This window comes from Aedes albopictus, chromosome 2 (genome assembly GCF_035046485.1).
Source record: "Aedes albopictus strain Foshan chromosome 2, AalbF5, whole genome shotgun sequence".
Classification (NCBI taxonomy): Eukaryota; Metazoa; Arthropoda; class Insecta; order Diptera; family Culicidae; genus Aedes; species Aedes albopictus.
The window spans coordinates 121,978,428-122,003,987 of record NC_085137.1 but is presented as its reverse complement, the minus strand read 5'-3'; the positions used below and the strand labels follow the sequence as shown (position 1 = coordinate 122,003,987).

The 25,560-nt window shown below is 37.8% G+C and overlaps 2 protein-coding genes across 2 annotated transcripts; one reads left to right on the top strand and one right to left on the bottom strand.

The window, feature by feature from the left end:
- Positions 1-2,306: 2,306 nt before the first annotated feature.
- Positions 2,307-3,949, top strand: LOC109407176 (N6-adenosine-methyltransferase non-catalytic subunit). Its single transcript, XM_019680161.3, has 3 exons — positions 2,307-2,550; positions 2,632-2,790; positions 2,851-3,949. The coding sequence occupies exons 1-3, from the start codon at positions 2,485-2,487 to the stop codon at positions 3,799-3,801; spliced, it is 1,176 nt and encodes a 391-aa protein (XP_019535706.1). The 5' UTR covers positions 2,307-2,484; the 3' UTR covers positions 3,802-3,949.
- Positions 3,950-16,646: 12,697 nt separating this feature from the next.
- On the bottom strand, positions 16,647-24,458 carry LOC109407178 (antigen 5 like allergen Cul n 1-like). Its single transcript, XM_019680163.3, has 5 exons — positions 24,166-24,458; positions 24,018-24,098; positions 17,562-17,752; positions 17,193-17,440; positions 16,647-17,123 (listed from the first exon to the last, which is right to left on the bottom strand). Exons 1-5 carry the CDS (start codon positions 24,182-24,184, stop codon positions 16,865-16,867), a joined length of 798 nt encoding a protein of 265 aa, XP_019535708.1. The 5' UTR covers positions 24,185-24,458; the 3' UTR covers positions 16,647-16,864.
- Between the last annotated feature and the right edge of the window lie 1,102 nt (positions 24,459-25,560).

The window sequence follows — 25,560 nt, the reverse complement described above, 5'->3', positions numbered from 1 at the left end:
TCTTCAATAAATATTATTGGAATTCTACTTCATTTCGTTATTGACAATGTTTTGATTTAAAAAAAAAGTTGCTCTAGGTTCAAATTTGATACCAGGACCTTGAGTGCCACGATCTTCTATCTTATACACTACACCACTTCACATCTGATAGAAGAATGCGAATCAAAGCGAAACAGTTTCTACCACCTGTTCTAGGGGGAATGACATTTCATTTTCTAACCAAAAAAAATCCGAAGTAAATTATCGGAGTACATCCAAAATTTAAAAAAAATATCATAAATTGTCTACCTATGTCTATGAATTCCACAAGGAGAAGACAACTTATCAAAATGATCCGTGCAAAAAGATTGTACAACTATGCAGACTGGAATCGAACCATAAACGTCGAGATCACTGAGCTCTTGTTTAACCCACACGGTTATCAACGCTTGAAGATATGGTGTTGCTAAATATGTATAAAAATAAATCTGTCAGTTGACACTGCGTCATTGGGCAATCTTTCTCGTTGTCATGGTCAATAAATTGGCGATTTCAGTCTTGCTTTGATGAAAACGGGCGGAGCCAACTGACATTGAAAGCGTCGCTTTAAGAAAACCAGTATTGGGCGATTTTACTGGGGGAAACATGGGGGAAAAACTGGCGTCAGAAATCGAACTGAATTTGTTCCTGACATTTATGTCTTAGTATTAAGTCTATGGCATTATTGTGCAGTTCGGTGAAGAAAATAGAGAGTGACAAGGGTACAATTACAAAAGTAGTAGACGAAACTGTCTCAAGTTCAAACTTCAGGGTAGAAAACTACTTTCATAACTATGTAAGTGCGCACTGCATACAGTCAGATAAAAAATCTGGAGGGATATCGTTGCCCGAAGTTAAAATTTTTCCAAGCCCAGTATAGTAAACTTTTATCGGAAATTTATTTTGACTGTGTTATTTTTTTCAAATGGGTGAATATCAAAACCTTCATTGACTGGCAGGCGGTTCAAACGAGTACGCTCGTAAATTAAGGTTGAAGGATTAGTCATCGACAAAATCGTCATCATTGAAAATTCGAAAGCAGTTTTCTCGTTCAAAGATGAAATATCCGCAATGAAAATGTATTGCGGGTGTAGAATGGAGTACAGTGAATACATTTTCAATGCAATCATTCAAGTTTTGAGTGAGAATACTGCTTTCGAATTTTTGATGACGACGATTTTGTCAATGACGAATCCAATTCATCCAATAAGTTAATCAATGTTGACAGAGAAGCATCCGAGCTACTTAAGGAAATAGTACGCAAATGACAAAATTGGACAAGCAGAAGCTAGATTGGTTAACATTTTCATGCACTTTGAGGGTAATAAAACCTCAAAAAATTGTATAGTTCATGTCATGCTTGTCAGGCAAAAATGCTGTAATAAACGATTTTTGTTTCAGTTGTGTACGAAGTTTGAACCACCTTAATTTTAATTTTACAAATAATTGAGAGTTGAAATATTAAAATCATTTTTGACAGCTAGATTTAAATATCAGTTTTCTTTTGAAGACTGTAGAAAAATGTTTATGAGTTTGTCCCACTTTTGCGAAGCTCACAACGCAGAAAGATATGCTTGGTAGAAGAAAATAGTGCTTCGTATTCTACGAACAAAAACAAAATCGCTACGTATTCGTTATGTCCCGCGTTGGAGCTCTGATCATCTGGTCACTTTATATAAGAAGAATTATAGTATTTTTTTACTATCCTTCCTAGCTGCTGTTAAGGTTGTTGTCTCTAGAAAAGTGTGACAGTACGTGCATTAGGTTTACCTATGAGAGGGTATACCCTATATATACTACGTATATACTACGTATATACGTATATACGTATATACGTATATACGTATATACGTATATACTACGTATATACTACGTAGTATAAAAATCCAGAGTGATCTTTCTATACAGAAGGAAAACGAAGTTAAATATACCGCATTTAGTTCACCACTGGACTGCGAACTGCGACTTCATAAGTGCGAAAACGTAAATAAAAGTGCGCGATTGCATCAAATCAGGTTGATGTCTTCGGCGCACTATTTCTTCAATCTATGGTGAACAAGTGCTCTGAAGACACCGAGTTGATTTGATGCTATCGCGCACTTTTATTAGCGTTTTCGCAGTCGTAAAAACTAGTGCGATAGTCCAGTGGTGAACTAAATGCGCTATATGTTTTTATTTTCTTGCAAGGCGTAATACAAACAATGAGACAACACTTGGTTCACAAACCAACCATCGTCCTAACTGTCACTTTTTTGTCAAAAACTGAAGCAACGCACGTAACGGAGGTAACGCAGTCGCGATGGCAGCTTGTTGATTTTTGTTTCGTTTACAGTTTTGTCCTGCCTGGTGGCAGACGCTTGCCGCAAAATATAGTAGTAAACTAGAGATTATTTGATTTGTTTGAATTGTTTGAATAGTTTTCCTGTATCGAAAGTGTTTGCGGGATAGCCCGAAGGTTCCACCAAAATGGGGGATGTGATTAAATCCCTTCGGGAAAAGTCGCAGAAACGCAAAAAGCTGCTGGCTCAAACGGTAAATATTGAACGATGCTTCGTATTATTTTCCCCGGGATAAATTTTGTATTTTTAAATCTAACATTTTAATGCGATATAGTTAGGAGTTTCGAGCGTGGAGGACTTGAAACATGTTTTGGGAACAGCGGAAGACACGCCCATAAACAAATCGCAGCGTTACGATGATGAGGAAGCCAGTTCCTCGAAAAAGTCGCAATCCGAAGGGATGGTCTACCGGGACTCTTCTACTTTTTTGAAGGTAGGTTTATACCTGATGGTTCCGTTCGGTATGCGTTTATATCATCTTTTCTTCCTTCAGGGTACGCAATCTTCCAACCCGCACAACGACTACTGCCAGCACTTTGTGGACACCGGCCAGCGGCCTCAGAATTTTATCCGGGACGTCGGACTTGCCGACCGGTTCGAGGAGTACCCGAAGTTGCGCGAACTGATTCGCTTGAAAGATGAGCTGATATCGGAAACGGCCACTCCGCCGATGTACTTGAGAGCCGACCTCAAGAGTTTCGATCTGAAGACGCTCGGGACGAAGTTTGACGTGATTCTGATTGAGCCCCCGCTAGAGGAGTATGCCCGTGGAGGAGCAGCTGTGGCGGCCGGAGCTCCACGAAATTTCTGGTCCTGGGATGAAATTCTTGCGTTGGACATTGGAGAGGTGGCAGCCCATCGCAGTTTCGTCTTTCTGTGGTGCGGTAGTTCCGAGGGTCTGGACATGGGCCGAAACTGTCTTCGTAAGTGGGGCTTCCGACGGTGCGAAGACATCTGCTGGATTCGAACGAACATCGATTCCCCGGGACATTCGAAAATCCTGGAACCAAAGGCGGTTTTCCAACGTACGAAGGAACATTGCCTGATGGGCATCAAGGGGACAGTTCGGCGCTCCACAGATGGCGATTTTATCCATGCCAACGTGGACATCGATTTGATTATTTCGGAAGAAGCGGAGTTCGGAAGCCTGGAAAAACCGATCGAGATTTTCCACATCATCGAGCACTTCTGCTTGGGAAGACGTCGATTGCATATATTCGGCCGGGATTCGACCATCCGTCCGGGATGGGTCACCATCGGACCGGAACTTACCAATTCGAATTTCAATAGCGAACTCTACGCGGGTTCCTTCGAGGAAAATCCTACGACCGGGTGCACCGAGCGGATCGAAGCACTCAGACCGAAAAGTCCGCCCGCTAATGGAAAGGTGCTGCGGGGACGCGGACGTGGGTTTCCACGACTTCGCGGTCGGAGCCGGGTGTAGGTGAATGCGGCAGAAGTGTCCGACGCAGCAAGGAGCATGAAGGTTAGTATTTTGATTGACATTACACCTATCTATATCTTCACATGAAAGATTTACTTTCAATATATTCACACAAAATAAAATGATTCATTTGTAGAGAAGACAAAAATTCCGTTATGCCGAAACACCGTAAAGAACAGGTAGGAATCATATTTTGCTCTATTTCAATTTAACCCTTTGGAGACGGATGGGTCACATTAGCCCAGCCGTGAAAACCGAACTTTACAAACGTGTTCTAGACCAGCGAGGTTGCATCCAGAAAGGCGAAAATGCCGTCTGCAAAGGGTTAAATCATCTATTAGGTACATATAAACTCCAAATTCCTTGCCCTTGCTTATGTGCGTAGGTAGTGTAAATCTCAGGTTTATATTTCACCTTTTTCTTCCCACGACTTTGAACGACTATTTCCATACCGTTTTCAAAAACGTGTTTCCAAAAATGTTGGAAGTTGGCTTAACCTTTCGATCAATGAGAAATAATAGTTGTAAATCAACAGTAGTTTGTGTTAGAGATGAGGTCATTTCTGATTCGATTGCATACAGAAGTCGAAGGTCGTTGGAAGTTTTGGTCGCCACAGGCAGGCGGCGTTACTGGAACTGCAAACGGATGCAGCAGATGGCCCGCAAATGTTACACAAATGAACCCCTGTACATAGTAGCGCCTTGAAATTTATGCATTCTTTCCTGCCGTAACCCTGTACTGCATTTCTGCAGGGCGACTTGAATGACGGGAGATATTTTTTTTTTTGGAGCAGCCAGAAGGGTTCCTTGACGACAGGGCACTAACGAAAGTCTGCAAGCTGCAGAAAACCCTGTACGGACTTAAACAACCCAGTAGAGTATGAAACCGGAAGATGAAAACATAGCTGCAAGCAGATCGTTGAAGGGAAGCTCGTTATTATAGCCATATACATTAACGATTTCCTCATTGTTTCGAACAATCGGCGGTTGGTTATCTTGTACTGTTTTGCTATTCGATGAGAATTATTCAAGGAAAGAGTACTTCTGGAATATCTTCAAAAGTTTCTTCTCGGATTGTTCCAGATGTCGATTTTTAAATTCCTTCTGGAGCTTCTTCGGGGCTGTCTCTAGAAATTCATCAAGAATTGGAATTAGTTTTTCTGAAATTCCTACAGGTATTTCTCCGATTCTAAAGAATCTCCTCTTCTAGCAAAGTGTGACAATACGTGTAATGGGTGGTATAGGAAAAGTGCGTGACAGAGGGGAAAGGGGGGGGGGGGTCTGGAAATCTCGCAAAACGATGGACGTAATATTTGAATCTTCCCATTGACCCCAACATCTTACTAGGGTTAATAAAACATTTCATTCGTTATCGAACCTCGAAGTACATAGGACGTTCTTTTCATGCGATTACGAGAGGTTATGGGCCCAGCGAAGTTGGATCCGTAGTTATGAAGTTTTAGTTCGGATAGAAGATGAGTTTAGGCGGAAGTTCAACCGGAAGTAAAAACGCCGGTAGGGCCGGAGACGAGACAGTGCCGGAAGCATCACTCGTGTAGGTGCAGGAAGAGGAGCACGTTACAGTGTAGTTAGCTTGCCGGCCATCGGAAAGCTCAGGGGCCGTGAGAACTGGACATATACAACCTGCCATGAAAATCACCCTAATTCGCGAAGGATCCTCGTCAGTCGTGGAATCAGTAGCGAATAAAGTCGTGGACAATGAGATCAGCATGTGGGCGTTAACCACCATATGTTTTAGCTAGCCCGGAATAACTGACACTGACACTGAGGAAGATTGCAAGTGGTAATGTCACATCATCTAATTCAAATCACTTTTTTCGGTTGCTAATTCCTTTTACCTCATTTGTTCTGCATGGTTTGTACGGAATTAGGAACCGAAAAAAGTGATTGGTATAAGGTGATATCACGGTACTCGAAATACGCCTATCTGTTAAAGGATAAGCATAACAGGGCGGAATTGAAAGGTACAAAACTGATTAGGGTATGTGTGCCATCAGTAAGCTCATGCTCCCAAATTCATCCTATTCGAAAACAAGCGATTACGGCACCGATTCATTCCGTTCTTTTTGTTTACATGCTCACTTCTAAAAAAAATACGAAAATAAGAAACAAAACAAACAACGCTTCAATGCTTTGATTTTCGTAGGATGAAAATGGGAGCCACATGCTTAATAAGGGAACCAATACCCTACAATCATTCGAAATTAGTAGTTGAAGAAAAAAGCATGGGTAGCATCAATTCTGCACTAGCATTAGGGCAAGCACCCTTAGCAAATTGGTACCTACTAGCTTTTATAACTAAACGCAAAATGATGAAATTGAATATAGTAAAATTATATTCTTGAAGCATTATTTGGCTAATTTCTGGAAGATTTAGGATTTTTAATTACTCGTGCATTATTTCTTCTGGTGATTTTTTTTCCGGAATTTTAGACTCGATTATCCGGAGTATTTTTATTGCGATATTTTTTTTTTATTTCAATGATAAAATTTGACATAATTAAGTATTATAACATAGTGCTGACACAATTTTGGAAGCCCTCGATTCCGTTTTCCTATGATTTTATCGGCTTTTTGACCCGATTATGTTAGCATCTTTTAACGAGAAACTTAATAGTAGTTTACGCAACAAGGTGCAGAATGACGATTTTTAAAATCGGAAAAATCGAGTTCTGTACCGAGTTGCGTACAACGTTTTTTGCAATTTCATAAATTACCCTTGAGGATAGTTTTCAACAAAACTTTTTCATCAAACTGCACACTGATGTTCACAACCAATGTTTAAGAAAATCTGATCATAATAGGTTTTATTGTGCAGTTGTCACAATTTTTCAAAACTGCGTCCAGAAAGCATCAAGAATTTGACCAAAACTGAAAACAGTGCTGTAATGGTTCATTACGCAACGCAAATCAGTGCTGTAATGAACCATTACAGCACTGTTAGTTTGGTGTGGGAAAGTAGGCCTTTTCCTGTCAGATTTGCGTGAGGTAAAACAGCCTATTACGATGAGAAATTGCAAAAAATATTTTACACTCAACATTAACATTTAACAATTCTAGTATTTTACAGTACATCTCAAGTTTAGTACAGTGGATAATTTTTGACGTCATATACAAATTACGTAACAAAAAAAAAATCACGCGTTACATTTGAAAAGGGCCAAACAATTTTATATTTCTTCTCAGCTACAAAACGCTAAATGTTGCATCTGTTTTCAAAACATGCCGTGAATCATCCAGGAAATTTTCCAAGAATGATTGCTGGCATTTCTTCAGATAGTGTTTCTGTGATTTCTCCAAATTTTCCTTCAAGAGAAAATTTTTCAGGGATTTATTTCCTTTCGCTTGGTATTTCTCCAAGAATTACTCCTGAGACTTCTTTGGGAATTTCTGCTGAGATTCCTCAAGCAATCTTTGCTGGAATTCCGCCAGATATTTCCCGAGGAGATTTTACGAAACCTTTCCGGGTAATTCTTGTTAGGATTCCATCAGGATATTATCCTGGAATTCTGCCATGGATTTTTATAGTTGTACTTTAAGGACAAATGTCTTGAAATCCCGCTTCAACACTGCATCGACACTTCAGACGTACAAATATCAAGAAGCAAGCTTCAAACAACAATGTATTTCATTATTCTGTTCTTGCTCACTTGTAATTAGCTTAAAATAAAAAGCTCGGGTGCACTGGTTTTGTTTACGAAGAGATTTGTGCCCTCGAAATCGTGAGTAGGTGCCAAAGTCGGCCATGATGACGGCCATTTTGGGATTCTAACAAGTCTGTCCTTAAATACCCACAGGTGGATCTACAGTAGGGTGGCCCACACTTATATGAAAAACAAAAATTTCGAAAAATGTCAAGTCTTACCTCCTAAATCAGTTGTTTTGGACTCCCAGAAGCTACGTTCAAATTTGAGCAAAATCGGTTGAGCCTAAGGGAGCGCTCAAATCGCTTGAAGTTTGTATGGGAAAACTTGGCCAAATGTATGCAAAAATTTTAAGTTTTCGAATTTTGTCGCTAGGTGACGCTGTAAGCGTTCAATAATCAAACCCTTTGGCATTATTGTAAGTGACTATATGCCAAACAACTTTGTCGAAGACCGCGAAGTGATCCGACGGCTGTGAAAAAAGTTATACCCTAGGCAAGGTGAGGCAAAGTTTTGAGATTTCATTATTGATATTATTCCTTTACATGCATTGGAAAAATAACAATAAAGTTTGACAACAAAGGGTTTGATTATTGAACGCTAACAGCGCCACCTAGCGGCAAAATTCGAAAACTTAAAATTTCTGCATACATTTGGCCAAGTTTTCCCATACAAACTTCAAGCGATTTGAGCGCCCCCTTAGGCTCAACCGATTTTGCTCAAATTTTGAACGTAGCTTCTGGGAGCCCGAAACAACTGATTGAGGAGGTAAGACTTGGCATTTTCCGAAATTTTTGTTTTTCATATAAGTGTGGGTCACCTTAATCTACAGTTTATATCTAGGAATTATTTATGGGATTCTTCTGGGGCTTTCTCCAGGTGTTTCCTAAAGTTTCCTCCGAAATATTCTGTTGATATTCCACCAGAAATCCTTGAGGATTTATTTAGGTATTCATGCAGAAATTTATCCTAGGATTCTTTCAGTAATTCCTCCAGATATTTTTCTTCATTATTTTCTACAGGATTTTTTGCATGGGTTTCTTCAGAAATTCTCCCGGATATTCCTAAGAATTCTTTTAGAGATTTCTCCAGGAAGTTTTAAATTAGGCTTGTCCACTTTTTCGAAAATGTTCTCTGATTCTCAAGTCCACCTCCATACTTTGATTGGCATTCAAAAAGAAGTAACTGGTCAAAGCTTCAGCCAAATCCATTGAAATTAAGAGGTCCAAAGCATGATTGCCCCCGAAAAGCTAGATTTTAGGACACATTAGGCTTTCACTAATTTAAACAATTTTCACTTAACTCCTACACCATTGATGCCAAAGAAGTAAATAACCAGCAAAAGCAGTTACTTATTTTTGGATACCAATCAAAATATGGAGGTGGACTTGATAATCAGAGAACATTTTTTTAGAATAGACAGGCCTATTCTACCTATATTCCTTCAGGAGTTTGATCAAAATGTTTGTTTGGTTGGCAACACTGCTCCCAGTATTGTGTGTATTATAGACACACGGAAGAGGCTGTTTCTAGATTAGAACACTCTGAAAATTAACGCTGAATTCATCATACAATAGCCCCATTCACTTCAAAAGTTTTTTTTTTTTCTCGTCTCTCAACAGTTTCTCCAATTTACACAAACCACACCCCTTTTCCTCAATCATGCCTTCTTTAGAGAATATCCATTAAGCACGTTACGCCAGAATTGGAAATTTTATATGGATTTTTTCGTGACGTACTTGATGGATGGTCCCTTACTATTTATCTTTTGTTTCACGAACCCATAACCTTTTTATTTAGCTCAAAATTGACAGAAAAGTGCCCCGATTTTATCAACCTAAAACACTATAAGGATCTTACTGAATACAGTATCACTAAGGGAATGTTCATAAATTACGTCACATTTGGTAGGGGCGGGGAGATGCAGCAAATTGTGATGACCCATTAAAACTTCAGAAAACTTGTACAATTTTTGAAACGCGATGAGATACGTATAGTATCTAGCCGTGTACAAAATTTCAAGTCAATTGGTTTGGAATTTACTGAGTTAGAGCGAAGAGTGCCCAAAATACCGGCCGCTGCCCAAGGGCCCACATAGCCGAGGCGGTAAACGCACGGGTATTTAGCATGACCATGCTGAGGGTGACGGGTTCGATTCCCGGTCGGTCCAGGATCTTTTCGTAAAGGAAATTTCCTTGACTTCCTTGGGCATAGAGTATCTTCGTGCCTGCCACACGATATACGCATGCAAAATGGTCATTGGCAGAGGAAGCTCTCAGTTAATAACTGTGGAAGTGCTCATAGAACACTAAGCTGAGAAGCAGGCTTTGTCCCAGTGAGGACGTTACGCCAAGAAGAGGAGAGGAGAAGAGGAGAGCCCAAGTGGTTCGCTACCCTATCTGCAAAACATTCGTAAGAAATTAAAGCTGAAATCTTTTGGAAATTACGAACTCTCCCTAAAGATAGTTTTATATACTCATATTTATACTAGATATACTCATTCAGAGCATAAACCATGCCAATTGACGTATTCCCGGAAGAATCCTTGGAAGAATTTTTGAAGGTATTCTGGCGAAAGCCTTGAAACTTTCACTGGAGGAAACTCTCGAGTTATTCCTGTGAGAATTCCTGAAGGAAATGCCTTTAGAAATTATTGAAGAATTTCCTGCAGGTTCTTCCGAAAAACTTTCAAATAATGGAATCTTGGAAAAAAACGGAATTTATTCAGAATGAAATGTCTGGAGGAATTTGAGAAGGAGTTCCAAGAAGTATTCCTGGTGAATTTCCTAGAGAAATTCTGGGAGGATTCCCTGGGAGAATTTAAAAAAAAACTCTTCCCTGGGTAAATTCTTGAAGGATTCCCTGGATTAATGTCTGAGAGCAATTTTAGCATGTAAGTACTTATAAAGTTTAAAGTAAGTCACAGTTACCGGAATTCCAGAAGAAATCACTTGAAGAATTCCTAAATTAGGAATCTCCAGAAGAACTCCTGGAGAAATCTATAGATGAATTTCTATATGAATTTGTGGCGGACTTTCTATAGGAATCTCTTAGTGAATTTCTGGAGAAATTTTTAAGAAATCCTTGCAAGAACTTCCAAAGGAATCCCGGGAAGAATTCCTAGAGAAATTCCAAAAGAAATTTTCGGAGGAATCTCTTAAGAAATTGCAGATCAGATGGAATTCATGAAGAAATTCTGAAGGAATTCGTAGAAGAGTTCGTGGAGGAATCCCTTGAAGAATTACTGAAGAAACTACAGAAGGAATTTTCGAAGCAATTTCAAGGGAAATTTCTAAGGGAATCCCTAAACTATTCTTTGAAGAAATACAGAATTAATTCATGGAGTTTCTTAAAGAATACAAGGAGGAATTCCTGAAGGAATCCTAAGAAGTCTTCCTTAGGGATTCTTTGGAGGAATTTTAAAAATAAGTTGCTCCAGAAAAAAAAATCACAGAAGGAATTCCCGAGGGTAGTCCTGGTGAAATTCTTGAGGTAATCCCTGGAGGAATTCTCAGAGGAATCCCTGGAACAAATTCTGTAGAAATCCCTGAAAAAAAATCGTGAGCAAATCCCTTGAGGAATTCCTGAAGAAATCGCAGCAAAATCCCGGAAGCAATCCCAAGAGGCATTCTTAAGGGAATCCCTAAACAGTCCCTGGAGGATGTATTGGATTAACTCCTGAAGGAGTTCCTGAAAGAATTCCAAGAAGAACTCCTGGCGGAATCCATGGAGGAATTTTTAAAATAATCAAACGAGTTGTTTCTTAAAGAAACACAGAAGAAATTCCCGAGTGAATCCCTGGAGGGATTCTTGGGGAAAAACTAGGAGGAATGCCAGAAGAAATACTATAGGAATTCCCGGGAGCAATCGTATGAGGAATTCCTTAGGAAATACTAAGTGAGCTTTTTCAACAAATTCCTGGAATAATTTCTGTTGGAATACCTAGAAAAAGATTAGTACATGTCTTCAATAATTTCTGAACGAATTACTTTTGAACATTTGGACAGACTCTCAAAAGAATGTTTTGAACAATGTTTTAAGACATTCCATGATTAATTTTTATATTATCTCTGGTAAAATTTTCTGAAAGGATTTCTAGAAGGTATTCATGCGAAAATACTTTAAGTTATGCCAGTTTTTATTATTGTAGCAATTGGTGGAATCCCTGAAGAAATCTCTGAAGGAACACTTGCAGAAATACCTAAAAGGATCTCTGTTCTTCCTGAGGTACTCCCTGGAGAAATTCCTGAAGGAATCCTCTTAACAAGCACTTGAAAAAGTCTTTGGAGCAATCCATGAATCACTCAAGAAAGCTATGAAAAAAATCCTGGAGGAATTCGTCAATTATCTGTAGAAATTCGCCGAAGTAGGTATCTGTAGAAATTTCTGAAAGAATCGTAGTAGAAATTCCTGGAGATGTCCCTTTAGAAATTCCTGAAAGAATCCCTGGAGAATAACCTGAAGAAATACCTGGATAGAATTTACGAAGGTGTCCTTGAAAAAAATCATAAAGAAATCCTAGATGCTTTGCTCTTAGCATGGCGTTAATTTGCATTGAATACTAGTGAAAATTCGTGAATTACAGTGACCCCACACCGATGAATCACCTTATTTTTGTGCACTATTTATGAATCACCGTGTTGAACAAATGAGTGATCCATAAACTGTGGCCATTTTTGCCGATTCATAAATTGTGGGGTCACTGTATGTGCTACTACACCGTGTCCAATAAGTTCTCCTACAAAATACAAATTTTGAAAATATAATTTTATTTCACAACTGTGATTCATATTTTTAAAGTGAGTGCATGTTTTGTACACACCAAATTTTTTTCGCCGTAAATCAGCAAAATTTTGCTGAATTTTGCCGAGCTGAAAATTCAGCAAACGATTCAGTAAAAAATAATACTGAAATTTTCAGCAAAGTCAACTGTCATCGTGGTTGTCAATGGATTACTGAAAGATCAGCAATATTTTGCTGCAGTTTCAGTAAACTCGACCGCCGCGAGTTTTGACAGCATTGTACTCAGCCTCCTGTCACGCGGCCATGTTTTTGAGGTCAGCATCAAAATCCAGGAACGATTATTGACTCTGGCTGAATCATATCAATAACAATTGTAAAATTTATGGAAACTTCATTCCCGTGGCGAAGACGAGCTGATACTATTACGACTTCATTTTTAAATAAATAATTGCGAAATTAAAAATCATGTTTTGCTTAAACTAACGATTTTAAAAGGCGAAAAAAAAATTGGTTGTGAAAAAAAGTTTCGCCGCTTTTGATTTTTGCTCCTGGAATTATGTTTGTTTACAAACTTTGCGCTGTCATGGGGAACCAAGCCGCCGAGCCGCCGCTATTATGTTCAACGAGGCGGCTGGAAGTGGGAACCAGAGATGTTGGCTCGTTATTTTCCTGTGGGGCAGTATTGCGGTGACAGGAGGCTGATTGTACTGAATAGTTTCAGCAAAAAGTATCGAAGGTAAATGGACAGTTTTGCTTAACCCTTTGGAGCCGGAGGGGTCATATATCTGCATCAACATGTCTAAAGGGTCTAACTCGTTTTGTAAACAAGCATTGTTTCTGTCGCTGTAGGGTCTATCTCGATCCACCCACGCATCTGGGGGCCGTTATCAGAAAGATCAAACTTCGCTCTTTCTGATAACGACCCCCAGATGCGTGGGTGGATCGAGATGAGCCCTACAGCGACAGAAACAATGTTTGTTTACAAAACGAGTTAGACCCTTTAGACATGTTGATGCAGATATGACCCCGGCGATGAAACCGAGCATAACAAACGTGTTCGACACCAGCGAGGTTGCGTCGACAGCGGCGAAAAAAATCGGCTCCAAAAGGTTAAATTACGTTTTATTTTGCACAACATAAAACGGCTTCGTATTTTACCAATAAAGAAGCTCATATTTTTTCTCTTCTGGTCATAGTTGCTACTAGCAATGATGGGTAGTGATGTACCGAATATTCGAGTCGAATATCAGCCTTTTTCGATTTTGCCGAATAGGGTAACCAATATAATTTGGACCCCCATATATTTTGGACCCCCAGGATCGTATTATCACAACTTTCACAGATTTAATGAAGAGATGACGCAAAGTTTTAGAATCATTCGTTAAATTAGATTGCTCTGCACGAGCAGCAATCGTTTCCTCGCTGGAAATATCCTTATTTGCCTTGAAATTAACTTTTTTCAATCTCGCCATCCGTGCGAGTGTCGCAACATGTTTACAAAAAGAGAATTTGGCGCTGAGAAAACTTTCAGATGTAAACAAAAACGTTTTTCATTCTAGCGCACTAAATTCGTAAAGTTCGTCTAATCAGCCTTTGTCAATCAAGTAATTAGGATGTGATCCAGCATATTCAAGTGGCAGATTCTTTGAAAGAAGTTTCAAACGGATTTAAACACCGGGTGTCCAAAATATATACTGAAGAGGGTCTAAAATATATTGGGGTGTCCAAAATAGTGAAAACTGCTGCTTCAAAAATGTGTGATTTTCATCAAATTTTCAGCGATAGATGACGTTGTGGGTCTTTTTAATGGACAGTGGTGGCTTTTACGATGATACTAACATAATTATTATGATGTGACACCCGCTGAATCCGTTTGATTTTGACTAAAATACAAACTAATGTCCTCTAGGGGTCCAAAATTCGACCGTTACCCTATTCGTTTAGCCGAATATTAAATATATTATTCGGCCGAATATGCCGAATAGGCCGAATAGTGACTAAACATAACAACAACACGCTGAAACAAGAATTCAATTAATTGTAAAGTGGACTTTCGGGGCATTTTATTTGAGAAAAGTTACCTTTTCTGTGATGTAAAAACGTTTCTGAAGATCATGACTGTCAAATTGTACTTTCTTGTAAACGATCTTGCCATCCATAATAATTTCATGGGATTTTTAACAAGAAAATCGGCCGAATATCTGATCAACTATTCGGCCGAATATACAGCCGAATATTCGTTTCGCCGAATAATAAAATTTTAAATATTCGGTATTCGGCCGAATAGTACATCACTAATGATGAGGACAGAAACCTAATTTGTTTTAGCTTGAAACCATTTAAAATTGATCTAACCCGGGCTTGTTGGGGGAATATCTGTAAGTAAAAATAAAATCGGATTAAGTACTGTTCCTTTGAATTCCACTAAGAATTTTCATCCTTTGATAGATACGTATTTCGGCCTACACTGTAAGTCGAGTCGAGTCAAGTACAAGATACTGTAGACGACCTTACAGTGTAGGCCGAAATACGTATCTATCAAAGGATGAAAATTCTTAGTGGAATTCAAAGGAACAGTACTTAACCCAATTTTCTTTTTTCATTTAAAATAACTTCTTACGCGTTTCGGGGAAACAGCATTCGGGGAAAAGTAGCACAACCTTTATGCATACGTGTGGCCAGGTTGTCATACACTCTGAAAAATTTTCACGTCCGATTTACGTGAAAAGATAGGTGGTTTTCGTCCACCATATTTTTTTTACGTAACCTTCACCGGAATAGCAGGTAGCTGGATAAATTTGAGCTTCGCTAATCGACGTGATAAGTCAGGTAAACTTGACATTTATTTTACGTACCGATTACGTGAAATGTGTGTGAGTGCTACTGGAATTTCAGGTAACTTTTACGTGAAAACAAGATTGATTCTACGTAAATTTCACGTAATTTATTCATGATTTTTGTATAAATATAAAGCAGCAGTACCAGCTTGCAACGCATTTGAAGAGGCAAGAGATTTTTAATCCTTACAAAATGCGAAGAAAAAATACATCATTGCATTTTTTAGGGATGTAAAAACTCTTGAATCCTCAAATACGCTGCAAGCTGCTACATATATGTAACAATTTAAGAAAATTCTTTATCAGTCTTTTATTCAAAGTTATTCAATCTGCATTCACAAACATAATAATTAAAACCATCTACACGTAGGGTGACAATGGGTATTATCGGCAGGTTTGTTCTCTTCGTCATGGGGGGTTTTTGTCGGCCAAATTGCCTGAAACTTAGGATCGATTTCTTCACCCTGGCTAGGCGTTAAACCTGGTTTAACTATATGGGTAAGCCTGGCTTACGAGTTAAGCCGAGGTGAAGAAATCGGCCCTTAACCATATAATTCAGCTTAGTTGGGAAGGATTTGAGACCAACTCTGAGTTCAATAGGATTCAAAAAACCCCCAAAGACGAAGAGAACAAAACGGCCGAGAATAGGTAATTTCCCCTATATACGTTTCGTACTCTCCGAGATTGGATAATTCCAAACAAATGCAGAAGTTTCGACTCAAAATCTTTGTAGTCCAGCTGTTCGAAATACTCGCTGAGCTATAGTTTTCCGTCACTATCAGGAGGCTAACAGCCCCTAACACCTGCTTCTGAAACTAAGGAAAATAATAAAAGTCAACACTGTTTATAATTAATCATCTATAGCCTTAAACAATTAAATAACCGTTCAATATTCGCAGTAACTTGCTCTGAAACGGCGTGGTTCCTGCACCAACTTATTTTCAACGCCATATTGTTTTTATTTTACACACCTGAAATTCACGTAACTTTCGTTTCGCGGAAACTTCCAAGTCAGAAGTTTACTAACACAAACGCATTCAAACGATTTACGTGAAAATTAGGTGGATTTGACCAAACAGGGCGGTGAATACTCCGTGTTTATCGGGTGATAGTTACTAACGTCAGGTAGCTTTTGAGATTTTGTGATTAAGGATGAGCTACGTGATATTTCACTTAAATCGGACGTGAAAATTCTTCAGAGTGTACATTAACTCCTACTTAGACTTAGAGATTTCTCTCAAGTTTTAACTGTGTAGCTTCTGGGAATTAAAAACAACAGATTTAGGTAGTGATATTCACCGTGAATTTAATAAACCGAATTTTCGATTAAGAATGAAATGCATTACTTTATTTGCAATATATTTTTGAGCCACAACAGTAAATTTTACCAACAATCTGGTCACGCTGTTCGCTTTTATCATCATGTACCAGAGTTAATGGACGTGTTTAATCAAATACAAAAACACGCAAATTAACTCCTCAACATGACGGAAAAAAGATTTCCTCCATTTGTAGCGCTGTTGCTGAAAGAGAAATCTTGGTAATTCATAAGAAAAATAAGGGTTAACATAATTTCTTTTGAATTAATAAAAACAACACCCGATTTTTTCTCTGCTCGTTTTGCTACGATAATAATTTATATCATTGTCCTTAGGGCATACATTTGAATGAGCTAATAAATTAGTTGAATCATTCTCTATCTCGTTCGGGGCTAGAAAAAGAAACCTATTTACATGATTGTTGGATGAACCTCCGCAATTCGTCGTTCCCACAATCTCAGACCACACTGCTCAACCATCATCGAGTTCTATCAACCTAACTACGTCTTGGTCGGTTCAACCTGTTCGCCAATATTGCACAGTCCCGGATAGACCTGACTGCATCCGGTTTCGCACTTGGAACAGGTCGGTCCGGAAATGTACACCGGATGACCACGGGCAATCGAGTTGGAGTAGTTGCAAACGTAGTTCTGGTGCACCCAGTCGTGGCCCTGCTCGTTCTGGGTGTACTGGATCATTGCGCATCCGATCGATACCGCTTTGTCCATCATGATCTGCGTAAAGTGACCGATATCTTTTCTGTTGGTTGTAGAAATGAGGAAATGAAGTTTGAGCAACATTTGAAGCTGTACACATTTGAATATTTACGGAGGATCTTGTCCCAGCAGTGGATAGGAATTGATGAAACCCATGTTGCCATTTTCATACTCTCCGTACCAACTGTACAGCAGTTCAGTCATCGTGTCCAGCGGAGTAACTTCCATTCCGTAGAATGAGTTGGCCGCAATGTTCTGCCCGACCAATGGATACTCCGGAGTGTTCCGGCAGTAATCGTGGCCGTAGATACAGGTTTTTACGTTGTACTCGGCTAGCTTTTGCAACTCGTCGTTCCATACCTGTTGGATGGTTAATAAGGGAAGAAATCTACCATTAAACACTTATATTGACGGTGAACTTATCCAAATGGTATATGAAACTGTGTCCAACCTATAAATTAAATATATGCGACGATCTTACCAGAGTTGGCATACGTGATGCTGGCGAATAGCCGACGACGTCACCACGTGCCACCGTACTTCGGAACTGGTTGTGCAGATCTAGGATGTATCGTTTCACTTCCTCCGACAGCGGGACCAGCTCTCGGTTCGGCGGGCAGAAAGGACCATAACTGTCTCCCTTGCCGCACGCAACGTGTGGTTGATTGTTTTCTGGAAATAGTAAAGAAATCATCACAATTTTCCGTTACATATCATGCCTTTTCTTTTTCATGGTTCTACATTCTCACTTGATCTGCCTGATATGTACACAACTGTTTTTTTTATGAACATTTGTTCCTATTAAGTATCACAACTGAATAGTCTCTTGATCTGACCAAGATTCGACTTCATGCTGGATGACAATAAGCTTGACAGCAAGCTCAGTCCTAGTTGGGACATTGTACCAAGAAGAAGAAAAAAATCATAGAACCTCACTTAGTGAGTGATTTTCATTCAAAATTAGTTAGACATCATGTTTTGGACCGATTCGTTGTTCTGACCTTATCGGAATGGCCTGATGAACATCACCGATTGGTAAAAGTCGTATGAATCTGAATACATTTTTTTTCTCAAGGATCGACAGGCAGAATTCAAATCACAAAAAAAGTTCCTTAATGTTTTCCTAGAAAAATCAGAGTGAATTATATTGAAGGAATAATACAGGGGATAGACAAAATGATCGGGACAGGTAAAATTTTCACTTTTCGAAAAATGTTCAAACAGCTGTAACTTTTTGAAAAGTGCATAAAAAAATCTGAAATTTTTACTGTAAGTTGGTCAACTAGTGGTGTATCAATGATCAAAATTTGGGAAAGATCGGGCTATTCCACATGAAGTTAGAAAGATTCTAGAAAAAGTCAAAATTATCCGATAGCCAACTTAGAACTGTTATATCTCCGGATTCAATGAACCAAATGTAATGAAATTTTGAGCGATCATGACTTATATGATTAGCTTTGAAAAAAAATTTGACTAAGCTTGAACTTATTTATGAGAAAGAAAGTTACAGCGATTTCATTTATTTTATGATTTTTTAGTAAATTGGTCTAATTTTAATATGCTTCCCATTACTATTTTAATTTACTGTTGGTTATTTTGTTACTTCCTTTCAAAACATATTCATATTTAAGTCAATAAGAGGGATTTCAAATAAACTATAATTTCTGTATCGAATATTGAAGCGATGTTAAAATTTTCGATAATTTATATTATTTATATTTTATATCGGAAAAATAATCAAAGCGCTATAATTTTCTTCCGTGTTAACAATTTAAGGTTATGTCAAATGTTTTTTAAAGCTAATAATATAAGTCATGATCGCTCAAAATTTCATTGAATTTGGTTCATTGAATCCGGAGATATAACAGTTCAAAGTTGGCTATCGGATAATTTAGACTTTTTTTAGAATCTTTCTAACTTCATGTAGGATAGCCCGATCTTTCCCAAATTTTGACCATTGATACACAACTAGTTGACACACTTACAGTAAAAATTTCAGATTTTTTGATGCACTATATACAAAGTTGCAGCTGTTTGAACATTTTTTGAAAAGTGAAAATTTTACCTGTCCCGATCATTTTGTCTATCCCCTGTATGTGTAGAGAAGGATAAGAAATAAGATAAGAAATCCCTGGAAAATTGATTGATTGATTTATCTTTATTTGAGAGACTTTCAGCCCTTGGCTGGTTCGTCTCTATCCCTGGAAAAATTCCAGTAGGAATCCGTAGAAACATTACTAGAACAATTTCAATGTTCATAATAAATTTCTGAAGTGAAAGGAGTTCCTGAAAGAATTCCCATTTCTGAAGTAATTCTAGGAGAAATCGTTGAAGGACCATTTTTATTGAATAGGTACTAAAGAGCGCCCAATGGCTTGGAATTCAGATCTTTACGGTTTGTCGAATCAGCATTGGTTAAAACGTTCAGAGCCTTCGAATTTAGAGTACTCTACTGGTCGTGGAGTTTGATGGGTACTTCACACCATCCAAATTCTAATCAATATTAATGATTCAAGATATTCAAGTCAACGTAGCTTCATATGGTTCACACACTCCTGATAAGGGTGTCCCGACCCAAATTGCACCACGTAAAAGACTTTATAAACTTTTGATGGCATGCATCAGAATAACTGATTTTTTAACCAGGAACAAATTTCATCAGAATCGGTCAAGTATTGACGGAGATATCTCCGACGTGAGAATATTATATTTTTAGGATCTTGTACACTCATTCTGAAAATGGTTCAGGCTATAACTTTACTGTTAGTGTGTCAAAGCGTCTGAAAATTTGACTATAAGTTTTCAAATAATACATACCCGAGCAAAGGCAAATAACAAAATGATAACAAGCTCTGTTACCTGATTTATCAATCGTTTGATAATTGAGTTTGTTATCATTTAGGTTGAATTAAGAGTCAAAATAACAAAAATGGTAACTCAAATTTACTTCTCGAATATCAGCATGATAAGAAGTTAAGTTATCATTTAGTTCAAGTTTATAACTAATTATGTTTTACAATATTTTGTTCTACATTGCATTTATCAACATGCAAAGTACAGCTGATTGATAACTGGTTTTGTTATCAATTAGTTATCATTCAGAGCTATTTTATCGACTGAAATAGCAAAAATCCACTTTACCGACATCGTCAGCAATTGAAAAAAGTTTCTTATAATTCACAACCCATGTTCTAAACAATTGCGCCCAGCGGGTCTCGAACCCTGATCGAGTGATTGCCGGTCGCAGTCTATAGACCCTACACCAACGGGACTCAGTGAGAGTAATTGAAAGCTAAGTTTTCGTATTACAGTCGTATAGAAGGCGCCAAGCGGGATCTATTTTTAGATTCGAGGTTCATCAGACTCTCAGTTTTGTGAAAGCTTTGAAATATGCGTTTGGAAACTGATAACATATTTTGTTACAATTTTGTATTTTTATGTTATCGCGATAGATCAAAATTAACGATAACTAGATCATTAAAAAATGCATTCCAAAAATTTCAGCGATTAAAGCTTTTAAAATCACCTTCTCAAAAAATTGTTTTTGAAAATTTTCCACAAGTTCGGGCATAGTGTTTTCGGCTTTTCTTTACAAATTTTCTCAAATGTGAAAACTTTTTCCAGTTCACATTTTTTTTTTTTTGATTTCTGAGAAAATTTGCTTTTATTTTCTAAAAAAAAATACTAAATGCTTCGTTCTTGAGTTATAATTTTTCAAAGTAAGTAGTGTCAGGAGAAAACAAAAAAAATCCACCTGAGTTTTCCGGGAAAATTGGCGTCCCTGATTTTTTTTTCATTTTTTTTTTGTTCATGTATCCATGAGCCCTGCCTGTGGAAAAAGTTTCATGAAAATCTGAGACCCTTCGGCCCAACCCCGTACGGTAATAAAAAACAATCCCCAATACACAGATAAAAATAAAAGCGCAATCTGTTCGACACAGTCCACGAGAGGGTTGTTGACATACAACACATTAAAAACAATGCGTTCTTGTCTAGGCTTTCCGTATACAATACATGCGCAGTGTGGATGGACATCTAATTTACCCGAAAGAAGTACGGTCTGTGGAAAAGATAACCTTAGAATTTCGAGCTGAACTTGAATTTAAGTTAATCACTACACGTGTCACTACATCTTCGAGTCTTCTAGCCTGTCTATTGAGAAGGAGTCGTGAGTTCGAGTTTCAGTCCATTTCTCACTCACGTCAGTATTTGTATAGTCTAGTTAAGTAAAAATAATGAGGTTTACCTATCATGTAAACTTTATTTTAGTCATGTAAACCTCGTATTACATGTCAAGTAATCATGCTGAATCACATTACATGTAATGGAAGTTTACATGATATTCCGTGACATTTATATATGTTATGTAAATTTTGTGACGTGCCACGCTTCAATAATGCCACAGAATTGAGAACGGGGCGAATACATTAGTTCCACATTTTTAACTTATTCCTCCGGTTTCGTTTTGCTCTCAAAATGGTAGTCTTAGTAGCAAGTTCTCTCGGAACCTCAGCAAAATAACAAGATTCTATCTTGGGCAAAGTTGTTCAGAGCAACAGCCACTTTCTGGTGATGAATTCCATAATTCCGAAATTTATTCTTATTTTGCAATGCTTGTTTTTAATTCGGAATGCTTTCACGGATTTCATCATAAATACCACCATGAAGATCTGTGAGTATACATTTAGTAATTTCTTCAGGAAATCCTCCAATAATTTGTCATGGAACACTTTCAAGCATTTCTATAGGAATCCCTCCGGATATTTCAGCAGAAAATCTTTAAATAATCTTGGAAGGACTTCGCGAAAAAATTCCAGGAAGAGTTTCGGGAGCAATCCCTGCTAAATTTTGCTTACATAGTTTCCATAAATCCATAAAAAAATCTGAAAGCATCCCGGAAGAACTTTCTGAAATAACCCTGAACCCTGAATGAATTCCCGAAGAAATCCCAGAAAAAAATCGTGGACAAATTGCAAAAGGAATCCCTGGAGCGATTTGAAATGAAATCTCTGAAGTATGAAAATTCCGAAAGTATCCTTGTAGAAATTCACGAAGGAATTGCTGGACGAATAAATTCACAAAGTTGGGGAAATTCCATAGTCCCTGTAAAAAATTCCGATAGAATCTGTGGAGAAAATCCTGACGGAAGAATTAAAAAAAAAACTGGTAGAATTACTAAAAGAATCGCTGGACGGTGAATCTCCGCAGGAAAAGTCTTGAATCCTTGGAAGAATTTGTACAGAGATCCTATAAGGGATCATTAGAAGAATTCCCAAAAATCTTATAATCTTGCGAGAATCAGTATAGGAATTCCCGAAGAGATCAGTAGAGGGTTTTTGTAATTAGAATAATTGTTGTGGGAATCCTTAGTGGATTATACGATGAATTTCGGAGGGAATCTCTGAAGGATTTCTTTGAAGCAATTCCCGAAAAAAACGAATGTAACATTTTCCGATAAAGTTATTGAAGGGAAAAACTTCTGGTATTTCCAAATTAATCACTAGATGAATCCCCTTGAGGATTACCAAAGAAATCTTCAGGGGAATCTTTGGAAAAGAAATTTCCAGAATAATATAAGGAATTTCCAGAGAGATCTTTTAAAGAATTCCCGGAGGATTTTCCGAAGACATTCCACAACAAATTCCCAAAGGAGCCACTGCAGAAATGCGAGAAGAAATTCGAAAAATAAATCCCTGGAAGAATATTCGTAAAAAATCTTGTTACGGATTTTATTTTGTTCACTTGAGTTTATGTTATAAAGATGAGATATGCACTAAAATATCTTGTTTTATATGTTCTAGTAAATGTGTGTCAGTTGAGCATTTGTAGCGCTCCGGAATGAAACAGGCTCGTGAAATGTAGCAATAACTTGATTGCCTATTTTCAGGCCATTATGTTGGGCAATGATAAACTAATAGACAAACAAACCGTTCCCTAATAGATACATCATAATGTAGACGTCTTATATGAGACCTCGAATCAGGACACAATTAGGATTAGTATTTCTAGACAAAATCAAGCTATGAAAGCAGCTGCAGATTCGCGATGAATTATTTACTCTCGTTGTATTTTTTTATGGTAGTTCATCAAATATCCTCAAACATATTTGAAGACATTTTAAACCAACAAACCGTTTTAGAGTTATAATTTTTTGAAGCAGAAAATTTAGGTATTTTTCATACACTTTTTTCAAAAGTGCATGAACAAAATCTCATTCAAATTGAAAAATATCGAGTCAAAAATTGATTTTTTTTCGTGTTGTGGGCTGGAAATTGTGTTTGTTTCACCAGCAAAATTTCATGGAAATCGGTGTTATACTTTCTTGTTTTAATGCTCTATCAACAATTGTGTAATCGAAACATGCATTAGACTTAATCGTTATTTTTACACTTGAGGTAACAAATAGTAAAGCACCCATGAAAGCACGCCTTAATATTCCAAATGCTCTGTTGAAATTACTATTCAAATTATAATACAATTTAGCAGGTACATAATCAACTATCTTCTTCCAAAATTTCATTCAAATTGATAAAGGAATTCAAACGTTATGTAAAACACGAAAAATATTCCTAAATCCTCACCCACATCAACACTTTCAAATTGAGTAAATTTTGCAACAAATTATCTTTTTGAGTATTCTCACACTGTTTTAGGTTGTAGCGGATATAATTATTGGTCATCATTGTACAACATGTTTGGATGTACCTGTTTTTGTTTTCGAGCTACAGCTAACAATACTGCACTGATTTGTATGGAATAAGTGTTTTAGCCATTATTATAACCGTTTTTACCGTTCAGTTGCAAAGTTAGAGTTGTATTTCTGTATCCAAATGATTTCAGATATAGGCGCTTTATTCCCAGGGTATACACTTTTGTATTCCAGTCCATTTGATCTATTTTGTCTATTTTGTATTCAAACTTATCACTGAACACTTACTGCACAATGACTTGTCGCAATAATCCCTTTGGGCATTTAACCGTTGGACAACGGCCAGAACCAGTAGTACCGGAACAATTCCTGCAAAAGCACAAACACAATCAGTGAAGTATTCTTCATTTGTTCAGCCAACAGAACTTTCACGTACTTTTCACTAGCATCACCATTTTTATTCTAATCAGTATTCTATGTGATTCAGTTACAGCTATGTGGCGTATGTGTTACTTCACAAAAATCTTCTTCGAACAGTCCTTCAAGGAACAGGAACAAGCCCCGAGCGTTTGTCACTAGATTCAAATCTCTTCGTTCTTCTCCCAAACGCTTCTGCTGCAGGTTCCTTTTTCACTAGCACATCACTTGAGTACGACGCGTTCGCAGCTCGCGGGAGCTTTTCTTCGTCGCGCTTTCCCGGTTAAGATTACACTCAGAGCGCATCCCGGGAGGGTACCCTATTTATACGGATATTATGTGATGTCTAATTGCGCCATGTAACCTATATTTACGCACCCCCAGAAAATCGGCGCACTGACCAGTCGATTCATTTCATCCCCTAATCAGGTGCGGGCTGGAAAACGCACATCGCGCAACCCGTTTTCCCACGATTGAAGCGCCGATGATGCTTAGAGGGCTGGTTGCGGCGTGCCGTTATCATAGAGAATTCTCTACCAGAAACACTGTCAGAAAAAATGTAAAGAGCAAGATTTCCAGAGGAATTATGCGAAAGAATGACTTGTGGCAAAACTCCTGAAATATGTATGACGTAAACCTGGGTTTAAACCGTGAGGATTTAAAAAAAACCATTTCGATAAATTTGTGTTAGGCCTTTTGGAGGTATTACTAGGAAATCGTTTTCAGGAGTATCGTTTTTGTTGGAATTTCGAATTGTTGACAAAACCCCTTTGTAAAAAGAATTGTAAGTGAAACTTCTACAAACAAAACAAGACTCTTAAAATGTAGGATTTCGTAGCAGTAGTTTTAAATGAAAATGTGAAGTTTTTTTTTCTGAAAAAATGTTAAAAATATTATTTAATAAAATTTAGATACTCTGATTACACAAAAGAAATTTCTGAATTAACTTTTGGAAGAATCCTTGAACCAAGTGCGGGCACCGGTTTTGGCCAGTCTAAGGGAAATCATTTTTATAAAAATAATCAATAATCCAATGAAAACTTCCAATGTGTTAAATGAAAGGTTTAGATCTACACACTTATTTCTGAATTGCCTGTTCGGTACTTTTTTGACGAGATTATAACAGCAGTACGATCTCGGTAGTTTCGGTAATCGATTTTACTGAAATTCAGTAAAACAACTGTCAAAATCGTATGGAAAAGGTAAACAATGCATTTTTGCTGAACGAGTTCGGTGCTCAGCAGTTTAAAAAAAAAAAAAAAAATATTAGAAAAATGCAATAATCAAGCTAATACTTGATTTTTGTATTAAAAATGGCACTGGTCAAAATAGAAGCATTGCCGCAGTTTTGGCCATATTCTCAGCTTTGGTTTCTATTTTGGCCAATCACGTGTATTTCTTATGGGGGTGGCCA